The 13,652-nt window shown below is 37.6% G+C and overlaps 1 protein-coding gene across 2 annotated transcripts in view; it reads right to left on the reverse strand.

Moving 5' to 3' along the window:
* Window positions 1-13,652, reverse strand: part of PLA2R1 (phospholipase A2 receptor 1, 180kDa) — a 108,957-nt gene that overhangs the window by 8,770 nt on the left and 86,535 nt on the right. For both annotated transcript variants that reach the window (XM_005859355.2, XM_014534112.1), the window contains 6 exons: window positions 13,443-13,546; window positions 11,452-11,591; window positions 5,393-5,510; window positions 4,607-4,737; window positions 4,107-4,254; window positions 713-951 (listed from right to left, as the gene is read on the reverse strand). In XM_005859355.2, coding sequence (XP_005859417.1) covers window positions 713-951; window positions 4,107-4,254; window positions 4,607-4,737; window positions 5,393-5,510; window positions 11,452-11,591; window positions 13,443-13,546 — 880 coding nt within the window. The remainder of the gene's footprint in view (window positions 1-712; window positions 952-4,106; window positions 4,255-4,606; window positions 4,738-5,392; window positions 5,511-11,451; window positions 11,592-13,442; window positions 13,547-13,652) is intronic.

Here is a 13,652-nt window from a genome sequence, read left to right on the forward strand (position 1 = left end):
CACAGCATATCTAGCAAGTTCTCATTTATATTTAAAAAACAATATACATATTCATCCATTACATTTACATATATGTGCCTGTACAGAAAATTTCTAAATGACACACCAGAAATGGTTAACAGTGATTGACTTTGGGGAGTAGCACTAGAGGTCAGGATAGAATTGATTTACTTTCACTAATTTGAGTGTGTGATTATTTTTATTAAAGAAAAAAGAAAAATTAAAAAAAAAAACACCTTACTCTCCAAACTACATTCCCAGAGGAGAAAAATAACCTACATGATAAATGTCAAGGGATACTGAAGTTATTAATGGCCAAATTTCTAAACAGGAAGCATGATTTGTTTTTCTTGGGAATTTTTTAAATGCAACAAATTACCAAAATAAAGGTGCTTGAGTGTGGGAGGTGTTCCAGTACATGAGGAAGCATCTTGAAATTTCTCAGAAAATTTCATAGAACCTTTGAAGAGCATTCATTTCCAGAAACTAGGCAAGTGGATATTTACTCTAAGAAGGTGTCTATATTTTGTGATCACAGGCTGCTCATAAGATTGGTCAGTAGTTACTGCATAAACCAATGGCCTAAATGTTACATTTACTATTACTTCTGGGAAAATTTTTTTCTCTGCTAATTTCAGTGGCTCGCCTCCTGAGGAAGTAGATGTGAAACGGGATGAGGTGAGGATTGTCCAAGGGGTCTGAGGACACGTACATCTGCACTGAACAGTCCAATCCAGTGGGCATGTCCTAGCCGGTTGAGGATAACAGTGAGGAAGGACTGGTGATACTGATCTGTAATGCTGGCCAGTTCTGCTCCGTGCAGCATGCAGGCTCTCATTGCTGTGTACCACGTCATATTTGCACTGATTATTTTGTAAGTTTTGTTTCCATAGTCTAAGGTGTTGGGGATGGGATACATATCAGATGTATTTACACCATGTCCAGAAGTATCTAGAACAAGAACAACAACGAAGATCATTGGCAGCATCTGGAGGAGGCCGGGGGAGGCAAAGCTTAGCATGGGAACCTGCCACAATGGTCCACGCTGTTGTTAACAGCAGTGTTTTTCTTCTCAGAACTGATGTCTTCAAACTGAGGACACTACCTGAAAGCACAGGTGATGCTAAAGAATTCAGACACTTAGGACATTTAATGAATGAGTTTCTTTAAAAAATATAAACATATAATACATGTCATTTCTAGAAGGTTTCCCATTTTGAACATCTTTTGTCAAACTGACCACGCTGGTGGAATGCATGTGACCCAGGTAGGTTTCCTTCTGCTGGCTCTCCTCGTTCAGCCTAACACATGTGCTCCCGCAGAACTTAATACTTACAAGAGAATATTGGCATATACCACATCATCATATACTGCACTGCAGACATAATTTGCAAGTGAGCATTCTCAAATGTAACACTTTATTAAACTTTTCAGACTGTATGATCGTTATCATGTTTAATGTTTACATGTATACATACATAGAGAAGCTTAAAAATTAATTAACACTTAGAAATGCAGCCTAGCAGGCATGACTCAGTGGTTGAGTGTCTACCTATGAACCAGGAGGTCACAGTTCGATTCCTTGGAAGTCAGTGGTTCTGCTTTCTACTTCTGAGATCTTTTTTAGGAAGAGATAATTTTATTTTATTTATTTTTAAAAATATATTTTTATTAAGTTCAAAAAGGAAGGGAGAGAAACATCAATGATGAGAGAGAATCATCCATCGGCTGCCTCCTGCATGCCCCACACTAGGGATCGAGCCCGCCTTTTTGTTCTGTATCATATTATGTGCTTGATAAGCTAAATTTTGGAACTTAAAATACAAAGACAAGGTAAGGGTTTCTTAAGTTTCTGATCTAAAGTGGCTTGAATTTCTTTCTCTACACGGGTTTCACTCCATTTGGGCTTGAAAAGGAGCATGATAAGGTGTGACTCAACTCTAGTCCTGACCCTACATGGCTGAGAAACCTTGGGAAATTAGTTAATCTCTTAAAACCTCACATTTATAGTCTGTGAGGTTAGTAAGACCTCCTAAGAGGGGTGTGGGTAGAATTCACTGAGATTTCTACAAAGAGCACTTACTCTGGTACGTGGGATATAGTAGGCACTCAATAAATGTTGTTGCTTCTTCTCCCCTCTCCTCCTGTTGTCACAATCTTCCAAATAAAAATGACAAAGTGGGAATTCAACTTTTACCTGAAAATGTTACCTCAATGCATGTTGTAAAACCAAAGTGAAATTAACCAAGTAAATTGTGATGGACCACACTTTTGTCATCTGTTGTTGTTTCTTTCTTTCTTTCTTTTTTTGCTAGAAGTCTGTTTGCTAGCCTGTGTATGAAGTGTAAGGTTATTTATATAAAACCAAATATCTATTTTAAAATTTTAACAGTTAGTAAAATTAAAGTAACTAACATTTCTTGTATATGTGATCCAAGCACCCATTTAACTGTGCTCCCCCACTAATGTTATACATCTGTATTTTCACCTATATGAATTTCTCCTTTTGTAGTTGATTCCATCAGGTTTCAAAACATAAGTGACTTTGAGCAACATGATTTTGCCACTCATTTCTGTGAAAAAGAAAGATCCATTGGAAACCAAGTTACAAATTGGGGGTGTTGACTTTGCCCTTGACTCTCTTTTTATTCAGACATTTTATCTTTCGTGCAGATAAACATTTGAGTAATCACTGTAGACTATAAGAATTTGAGTAGTTGAATAATATGGTTTGGAAATAACAATAAAAAGAGTCATTATTTATTAAACATATATAACCCAATATGTACAGAGAGCCTGTGAAATAGTTTTATTCCATTTAATAGATGCAGAAGTCAAGGTTCAGAGAAGAAAAGAAACTTGACTGACCGTTTATTTACAGCGGTGGGGTAGGAACCCAGAGCGGTGAGAGCTCCAGTGCCCACGCTCTCCACCACCACTACCCTATACTATCTCCCAAAGAACATATACATTGTTCGTCCCCAAATATCAAAGAGAGAAAGTGGTCAGGAGTACATTTCTAGAAGAGATCAAACTCAAGGTCGTGGAATGAAATAATTGTATTTAATTTGAGTGTGTTACTTATCTTTTCTAATCCTCAAGTTCCTCATTTGTAAAATGGGGAGACTTTTATCTACTTCCTAGATTCGTCATGAGGATTTTATGACATAATGCAGATAAAGCCAAGGCACAGCGCCAGGTACATCATAAATATGCAAAGATATGGCATATTGGAATTATTTCTCTCCTTGCAAGTCTCTGCTCTTCTCATAATACTCTTGTTATAACTGATCTGGTATTTTCTTTCAGTTCCCAACCACTATTGTGATTAAGTGATACCGGTGAACCCAGGAAACAGGGCTTCCCTGGAGCAGCTTTTCCGAGGATGGGTTAATACTTAACATCATTAAAGGGTCCAAATGTGTGAAACAGTAAGAGTTATAATTCCTATTGCAAGTAAGCATATATACTAGGTTGCCCAGAGTGCCACACAGCTCCAGACACAAAGCATGGCCTTCTAGGGTTGCATAGTACAGGGAAACCTAGCCCTCAGTGAAAGCATGAGCTATGAGCTATTGTTGTTGTCCTCACTTACAGGGCATTCACACTGTTCATGGACCCCATTGGCTACTTGTGGTAGTATGGTTTTGTTACTTCACACCACAAGTCATTGGGTGTTGTCACCATCAGATCGAGAAACATGCTGCATGCCATGTTTAGTTACAAAGACCATTTTTTGGCATTCCAAGACAGGAGTAAGTATTGAGTTGGTTTCTTTCCTTGATTGTTTTTCAGCATTTAGCAATCCTTTTAATTGCCTGAACAGACATATAATCCCAGAACAAAGCAATAATACCTTTTAATATGACCAAATGGATGCCTAAACTTGGCTGTCACTCATGTGGTCTTTGCAGGCTGTAGAACCCCACTAGAGGGCATAATCCTGGGTTAGCAGAAATTAAAAGACTATATGTATATAAATCTCAAAAAATCAGTGCCTGGCACTGTTAAGCTATGAAACTGTCAGTTACGCAGCATGTAAAACAAAATGGAAAAGAAGAGTGAACCATATAAATGAAAGGAATAAAGAAGCAAATATTTCTTACCCTGCATTTTCTCACAAACAAACCCATAACCTTCTTTTCCACAGTCTTCAAAATACCATTTTCCAGTGAAATGAAAATTAGTATTACTTGACAGCAAAGCACAGAGAGGAATGTGCTTTTGAACTTCGGTGGTGTTATGACTTGGAATCTAAAAGAATAGATTTTCCTTTAAGGTAACACAAAACATTATCATAACACCGACATTTTTATTAAAGACATAATTTTAAAAATTCAAACACCATTTTTCTTTTGTTTGCATTTAATAAATCTGTTCACAGATCACTTCATAACCTAAGACGTAAATAATTCTTGTGATGAGTAAAGTAATTACATTTATGGAACATGTGAAAATTATATATTGCATTATTAAAATGAATATATTAATAATTGACTAATAAAAATTCATGCCTATAAAATATAAGAGGTATAAAAAAACTTTAGTAAACAAGTTTTGAGCAAAATCTCTTGCCAATTTCTAAAAAGTAAATCTTAACACTTACATTTATTATATCAATTGGAGACCAGTTAGAATATACCACACGCTTTCCACTTAGCCATTTTTCATAATCATCATTTTGTAGCCCTATCCACACATCAGTGGTCTGTCCATAAAGATTCATAGTAATGAAAGCTGAAAAATAAGAATACATTATAAATTTCAATGCTATATAATCCATTTGGGTAATCAGCCAATTCTGTTTATAGCTACGATTTTATTTAAATGACAGCAAGACTTAATTACCAGTCAATTGTCAGAATTTGTTATTTTGTCCTTATTAAGGTAATGCAGTCTTTCACTTTTGTTTCTGTTTAAATTGACAGAAATTAGCTGGTGAAGCCCGGGATTTCATCGTATCATTAACAAAACAATTTCCAATGTTCATTCAATGCCTTTCTTAACAAAAGAGAATTTATTTGCTATATTTATACTAAGTATATAATTGCCTAAGTATCTAATAAAAGCATATAGGTGAATCTAAAGGAATCTAAAAAATTATGCCATGCAATTATAATAGATTTTACCTCAGATTATTTTGGCCCTTTGAAATACAGATCAGATCTATGTCTTTATTCTCTTTACTACGACTGGTGAGACAAAAGGTTCCAAAGCAACAGTTTATAGGCAATGCAGTGCATGAACTTTTATAGATGTCATGATCTAAACCTTATAGGTAAAATGGAAGAATTCATGAAAATACTGATTTGGAAATGTTAGTATTTTGAGGGAATAGTTTAATAAATACTTGAATAAAAATAGTTATTTTTGCCTGATGAACATTGACTACCTTGCTCCACCTTGTTTTCAATGGTGACCAGTGTCCCCCCTTCTTCAACACAGAAATCTTGAGCAGACGTCCAGTTCTTCCAATCACTTGGGCCTTTGGGGATTTTCACCAAAAGGCACTATAAAAAATGTCAACAAAACAAAACAAAAACCTCCGTTCACTTCCATATTTTTATAATGAATTAAAAATTTCCCAAAGATACCATGGATCAGTCTTGAAAATTCTTTATATTTTTTTTGCTCAGAAATGACTCTTTTTTTTTTTTTAATGCTTTGAGCTGCTCCAAGGTGTGAAAATAAAACAAAGAGGACCAGCTTTCCGGGGAAGTGAATGCCTACCTTGCACTAGCATCAGGCAGGAACAGAAGCAAGGATGTGTTTTGTCCTGCAGGATATCAGAACAATGTCTTCTGCTCAATGAGAAATAGTATTCCTTCTAAAAAGAAACCAGCCTGACTGCAAAGTGCAGTGTGGCAGATTTCATCTAAATCTGGCTTATAGTGGCTTAGTTCAGTTTCAAAGGCAAATACGCTTCCACACTTGAAGTGAGAGAGAAATACCAGGGAGTCAAAACTACATTAGTATTTAAATTCACTATAAACTTGGAATCAGCCATGTGGTCAGCAAGTACACAAGGAAGAGCCAGAAAAAACAAAACAAAACAAAACATGAGTCCAGTGGGAGGAGAAGCTAGGGCAGGACCTAGGGAGCCCAGGAAGAAGACACAAAGGAGAGGGTGGTCAACATTGCTAAATGGAACACAAAAGGAAAGCTGTGGGATTTGGCAGTGAGAATTGATTGTTGCTCATGAGAGACTCAGTTGTGGTGTAGCAGGGGTTACTCATTACAGGAAGAGAAATGGAGCAGTAACTACTCTAGGAAGAGAAATGGGAGTTGAAAAACTTCCCACTCCCAAAGCTCAGTAAAACTTAAACATAGTAGGGCCAGATGGAGTCAGTGGGGGCGGGGGGAGAGGGAGAGGGAGAGGGAGAAGGAGTCTCTCTCTCTCTGTCTCTCTCTCCTTTTTAAGTGGGAAAGGCACAGCGGAAGGGGTGTCATGAAGAGGAGGAGAAGGAGTGGGGGAGAGGGAGGGGGAGGAGGAGGAGGAGAGGGACGGGGAGAGGAGAAAGGATATAACAACAGATCAGGCTAAGTTCCAGAGAAGTCAGGATAGACTTTATGCAAAGGGTACTCCATCGGGATATTCTCTCATCAACGAACATGAACAACTCTGGTTATTAATAGGTCAGATTTCAAGATCTTGCCATTGAGAAAATCTCAACTACAAGATAATTCTAGGGTAGCATGGAAGCCTGCCCCTGAGAGAGCTTCCTGCCCCAGCCTCCTCTGGAATGACATCCTTACCCATTTTTCCTTAATTTCTAAGTTTGTCTGCCTCCCATACCTCCCCCTGCCATAACTTCCCCTTCAAAAGCAGAGGCTAAATGTTGTCCCTCTTTGAACATCACAACAAAGAAGGTCACCAATTAATATGTATGGAATGAAATACAACCCAATAGAGTTTGAAACTGCTGTCAAATGACATTGTGAGATATTCTAGATTTAGTCCAATGGCTCTCAATTGGGGCCACTTTGTCCCTCAGGGGATATTTTGGTAACATCTGGAGACATTTTTGGTGTCACATCTCAAAGTGGGGGGACTGCTATAGGCGACCAGTGAGTAGAGATCAGGGAGGCTGCTAACCATTCTATAATGCACGGGTCAGTCCCCCAGAACAAAGAATCCTCCAGCCCCAAATGCCAGTACTGCCTCTGTAATTCTTTTCAGGACTCAGGTCTGATCCTGTCACTCTTTAGTGCAAACCCTTCAGTGATTTCACACTGCTCTTAGTATAAAAAGCCTGAAGTTGAGTTACCAACTAAGAGAGGAAGTAAGTACATTTTTAATTCTGGTTTCCTTTACCTTGTTTGCTTCACAAAGAAACAGAATTGGTTATAAAAGATTTTAATTTTACAACAGCTGCCCTTTTATCTATTTCCTTCATTTTTCCTCTTTCCTCTAATTACAAATTCCAAAGACAGGCACATACTAATTATTAGAAAGTCTTATCATTTAATGTGAATTCACCTTGTGTTCAGATAGTCACACTAATGAACCATTCATAAATACCAATGAACCTCATAGATTCAGTTAGCTCAGTAAATCTCTCCAGAAAACACACACACACACACACACACACACACACACACACACACACACCCCTCTTCTTTCTTCCTTCCCCCCAACATTGGCTTCAGTCAAGCTTGACTGTGGCACATTGCCAGGACTTCATTGTTTCTAAAAATATGACATATTTACTAACACGCTTCAAAATGGTGTCATAATAATTAAAGCAGACCAGCAAGATGAAGTACAGCATCCTTAATTTTAAATTGTTTATTTACTTGCTAATTTACAAAATGTGGTCAAGTTGAATGGATCTCTGATTATGACTGTGAATGAAGGATATCCTCCTGTATTCCAAACTAGTTTTGAACATAAAGTTCTCTTTTGTTTCAAAGTCATTTCCAGCTTAAAATCTGAAAATAGAATTCATGCTCCATCTGCCAAACTTGGTGCTTTCCCAATGTGCTGACTGACATTGAATGGCCCGGTCAGTGCTGCATGTATACCAGCCTAAACCTGGAGTCTTCCTCACTCTCCCACTCCATCATCCCTTCAATCCTATCACTTGGAAATCCCATTTCTCAGAGTCCCCCACCATTCCCACTGCCCCACATTCTTTGCCACCATCATCTTAGTTCAAGCTACTAATAATCTCTTGCCTGGACTACTGTAATAGCTTCCTAACTGCCCTTACCGTTCTAACGCCTCTTCCATTCTATATTGGCACTGTAGCTTGAGTGATTCTTCTCAAAATTCAGTCCTGATCATATCCTTCTTTAGTTAAACCCTTCAAGGATTTCCCGTTGCTCTTAGAATAAAAACCAGAAACTCTAAGGCGATATAACCCGTGCCTACTTCTTTCGTCTCCCCTCTCATATTCAGGATCTCTATGCTTCCTTCGATTTCCTAACTATGTCACATTCCCTCTCACCACAGCACCTTAGCACATGCTGTTCCCCCTACTTCGAATGCTCCCTGTCCTTTGGACCACTTCAGTCAGGTCCTCCTATTATACATTTTATAGAACTTTGTATAAAATGTTCATCATACATGTCACAACTTTAAATTATACAGTATTTACCTGATTGATTCATTACTGTTTATTCACCCTCAAAGCTATAAGCTCCAAAAGAGAAGGGATTCTATATATTTTTCCTAACCATTGACTTACCAATATCCAATATAGTTAATTGAATTAATGAATAAAATGCTGCGGATTTGAATAAATTTTTTTTAAAAGAGGAGTGTTTTTTAAGACTATGTTGTGCATGAAATAAAATACTAGCAAATTCCAAACTAGATGGCTCAAGACAGCTATTAGCACTCAATTCAGGTCCTTGAATAAAAATGTATAAATAGAAGCACAAAAGTTAATCTATCACACACACACACACACACACACACACACACAGAGAGAGAGAGAGAGAGAGAGAGAGAGAGAGAGAGAGAATTTCTTCCTCCTACAGTTCTGCTGTGACAAGTCTCTTAGATGAACCACTCCTCCGGGGGTAATCCCTGGTCAAGCCTCTTTCATACCATTAAACACAGAGGAAATCATTTGTAAACATTAGAAAAAGAGCTTAACTTCTGGTATCTCAGTTTTAAAACTCTAAAAGGTGGCCCTTAATCAACCAAGTTTTTTTTTCTTAGAAATAACCAATAGAAATTAATCCTAGAAAGATGACAAACAAAAAATAAAGTTTGATGGGACATAATATATTGCAACTCATTCAGAACTGTGACGTGGGCAATGCTTGTTATTGCTGTCTCCCAATTTTCCTTCTGTAGCTTTTAAAAATTAATCAGGGGGACCATGCCCACGGGGCTTTCCACTCCTCTCAGCTATCAGTCAACTTTTCTAATAATCTGATAAAGTCACTATTCCAATGTGTAGATGACAGATGAGTCAATCTCAGAAATATTTCTCTTAAACAAAATAAAGGAAAGTGTTAAGGCAAATGTGAGCAAGCCTCTTGTGGTGGGATTTTAGCCATTCATAGGCAGGGTAAGGCACTGGGGGTGGGGAGGCGCACTTGGGGGCCTGAACCCTCGCTCTGTAAAAGGTCACCTTCGTGTGAAGCCTGCTGTGATGGTTTCCTTAGTAATCAAATCCTCTGAATGATTGGAAGACAAGTTGTACTACTGTTGCATTGCTGGGCAAGTGTTGGCTACACATTAGAATAATGAAAGAAGGTTTTAAAAAATACTGATGCCTGGATCCCATGCCGATCAATTAAATCAGAATCTTTAGAGTGTCACCTGCACCTGGATATTTTGTAAAAGCTCACCTGCTGAGCCTAAATATATGATCAGGGGCATGAATCCATAATCTAGCTGTTAGTTATCAATAAAGGCTTTTGTTTGTTTGTTTGTTTGTTTGTTTTTAAAAAGACTCTGAGCTATGTGAAGGAGTTTTAATTCTGCTTTACAGACAGCTTTGGAAAGCCCTTCTCCTATCATGCTTTGCTCATGCCCCTTTCTATTCATTTCTAAGGAAGTATTTGCTTGCTCTTTGCCCTGGGTCTGCTCCACTGTCATGCTACCAGGCCCATGTATGTGTTTACATACTCCCTATGCCTACACAGGAGGAAACATGGAATAGAGCTAAGCCATGTGGCTAAAAATATTTGGGGAAGGATAATAGCCAAGGACAGAACCAAAATGAACCGTTGTGATTTATTTCTCTAATGCCAAGAATTTGAATTGCAATTAACATCCTCTTTTATACATGGGAGGAATTATGACTTAGTAACAAAAACAGTTGTGTTCATGTTTTGGGGTTGGTCACTGTCTGTATAAAAAAATGTGATATTTAGACAAGATAAGCTTTTTTTGTACCTGTTCTCTAAGACCACTGCCAGGATGCGCTTGTTATAATAGTAGCAAAAAAAAACCCCAAAAAAACAAGCAAACAAACAAACAAACAAAACTAGCAGCTACAAGAATTAACTATGAGTGGATCAAAACCTAAGTATAAGAGCTTTTTTAGAAGAAAAAATATGACACCAAATGCAAAAAAGAAAAATTAGATAAATTAGACTTTAAAAACTATGCACTTAAAAATGGTGAAGATGGTAAATTCTACATGACATGAATTTTACCCCAATTTAAAAATATCAGTGGGTGCTCAATCAATGTGTCTAACATCCAAATGGCCCCATTTCACAAATTAACAATGAGAGGAAGATCACAAAGGAGAGAGAATGCCCTGCCAATACAACTGAACAGACAGATTAACAATTGGCTGTCGATGAGCAAAGAGCAAACATTTATAATTTGGGATGCATTTTAATGACTTTCACCTAAGGCCTATAAAGTTATTTTATTATAAAACATTAGGAGTGGAGAGGAAGTCTCAGCCTTAATTGGAGGCCACATCAGAAATAATAAATCTGGTTTACAATATCCCCACTAGCAATTCAAAAATTTTTCAGTTCTGCATGGAAGCACCTGCTTTATGAGGCTCATGATCACATTGACTGAGCTATGTTATTAGTGGGTCAATTCATAAGGCAGGCAGAGCTCTATGCAGGGACGTGTCCAGGCAGGGAAGACACAAGAAGGACATGATGGAGCCTGGGCCCCCTGAAGTTAGTTGGGAGCAGGATCTAGATGTACACACACACACACACACACACACACATACACTTTCAGGGGTCACACTGGCATACAGCAGAATGAGTGACGGAATATAATAACACTGAATATACAGACAAAGGGTGGCGTCAAGGCTGTTTCTCACAAACACTTCTTATCCCAAGGGGGTTATCCCTAAACGGAAAACTTCTCAAATCTCTTGAAAGTTGTGACAAAAATATTCCAGGTCCAGTGGACAAATCATGGGTTTTCAAAGCCACACCCACTTTTTGATTACTTTCTAGAATTGATATCTACAAAAGGGAAACAAAGGCAACTTTTGAAAGTAAGTTTACCTTATAGTTTAAATACAGCCATCCTTTGGGGCACAGTCCGTGCTGCTTCGGTGTATCTTTCTCTTTCTCTACGGGCCAAAACCTTTTTCGCTTACAGATGCTGGGCATAGAAACTGAACACTCTTCACTAGCCCAGAGTCCTGGAGGGGAAAACGGGTTAGAAATGACTAGAACCAAGGGTAACATTCTCTACTAATCAGTATTTTTATGACTGCCTCAGTTTATCAAAGGTTGTTTTTTAAATCTAGAAGCTGAACTCAATTTAACTACGAATCATAAAGTTCTCTAGTGACCAAAGCTAATTGGTCAAGGGGCAAAATCAGTAATTCTAATTCAATAATGCAAATGCAAAAATATCTAAACAAATACTGCAGTTGAAATCATAGAACTGATTAAAGTTCTAAGAGTATTTGACTTCATTGGGAAAATAATATTTTGTAGAGTACTGCCTTTGTTTTAAAATATTCAACTTCAATGTAAAGAGAGAAATAAGACTCTAAAACAATAGATGATCATTTCTACTTTATAATTTGTTTGAAAATATAATAATGTAGAAAAAGTAACTCACAAACTTCTAAGAAAGGAGCACTTCTTAACACTGACCGTTAAACAAAATAGGCTCACATCTAGACATACCCATAGGAAACGTATCCCCAAAGTCCTTAGCCTCCTGGAAGATGTTTTTGAATTTAGAAGAGCTATATTTTCAGAGAAGATTATAGAATGTATTTCATTAGCATTCAAGCTATAATTTCAGAACAGGGCAAGGATGCATGGAAATTGCAAGGGCAGATTCAGTTTTCTATGTGAGAGATATAAGCCAAAAATATGCTGGCATTTTGAAGGCGGGGCTGGAACGCTATTTTAAATGCAGATTAGCTGCTATACCCCCAGAATCACAAAACAGCCTTTCTTGTAGGCTGTTGTGACACCTGCTGGCAAAAGCGAGCCGATTAACCACATGGTTTTTCTTTTCCTGACTTTCTCTGTAGATGCCCTTGCATCAAGGATTGCTTTCCGTATTCATCTTGCTCCTGACTTTGGGCACAGGTTTGTTATGGATCTGTTAGAGTCGGGAACATCATTACCTTTTATTGGATAAAAAGAGCGGGGTGGATATAAGTGGGCAATCTATCCAAATAACACTGTACTGATGAGTAGAATTTAAAAAAAGTCTTCAACATAGATATACTTCTAAATCCCACTTGCAAACAGTTGGCGTTCTAAAGCAAGCAACAATTAATGCCAGGTATTTTTCCCTATTTTATTTTATTTATTTTTAAATTTATTTATTTATTATTGATAGTATTACAGATATCTCCCATTTCCACCCTCCTTGCCTTCCCTCCTCACAGCCCCTACCCACCGCCCAGGTCTTCATTACCCTATTGCCCGTGTCCATGAGCTATGCATATAAGTATATAAGTTCTTTGGTTTACCTCTTCTCGTTCCCCCAACCCCACATCGAGGTATGTCTGTCTGTTCCATGCCTCCCTGCTTCGGGTCTTATTTTGTTGGTCAATTCATTTGCCAGTTATTTTTTTTAAAGGAATACTGAATTGAATGAAATTTTTTCTTAAATGGGAAATTGGCAGTAAATTTATCAGAGGTTAAAGATCTGGCCAATTATAAATCGGATACTAGAAAAAGATAAAAAAATGGGCTCATATTAAAATTTCATAGAGAACAGTATTTGGCACACATATTTTTGACCCACTTTCAAAGGACTCATTTTTGATGCTTTTTTATTTAGTTCATGAAGAAGGCCTTATCTGGATGTCCATTAATTTCAAGAATATGAATTCTTGGAATAAACTGTGGGAATGGCTGTTCTTAAGCCTGAAGATGAATGAAATTGAACACATTAAATTCAAAAGCAAAACAACCAAACAAAACTTCCTCACTGAGCTAATGCAATGAAAGAGAGATGTCATGCCTCCTGAAAATTATCAGTTTGTATTATAAACCTAGGAATGGATGAATGAAATAACCTGTTATGGATGAAATGAAGACACATCTCTGGCTGTGGTTATTCTTAGGCCCTTCTCTTCCTTTGTCCCAGTTCTGATATATTACTGGTGCTCCATCTCTCCAGCTGTAGGAAAATTAAAAATCTTAAGGTCTCCTCTCATTCTGCATTTTCAATCTTCAATACCATTCTTGGAGTACTGGGGTATGGACTGAAGGCATAATAGAAATAT

This window comes from Myotis brandtii, unplaced genomic scaffold, assembly GCF_000412655.1.
Source record: "Myotis brandtii unplaced genomic scaffold, ASM41265v1 scaffold125, whole genome shotgun sequence".
NCBI classification, from domain to species: Eukaryota; Metazoa; Chordata; class Mammalia; order Chiroptera; family Vespertilionidae; genus Myotis; species Myotis brandtii.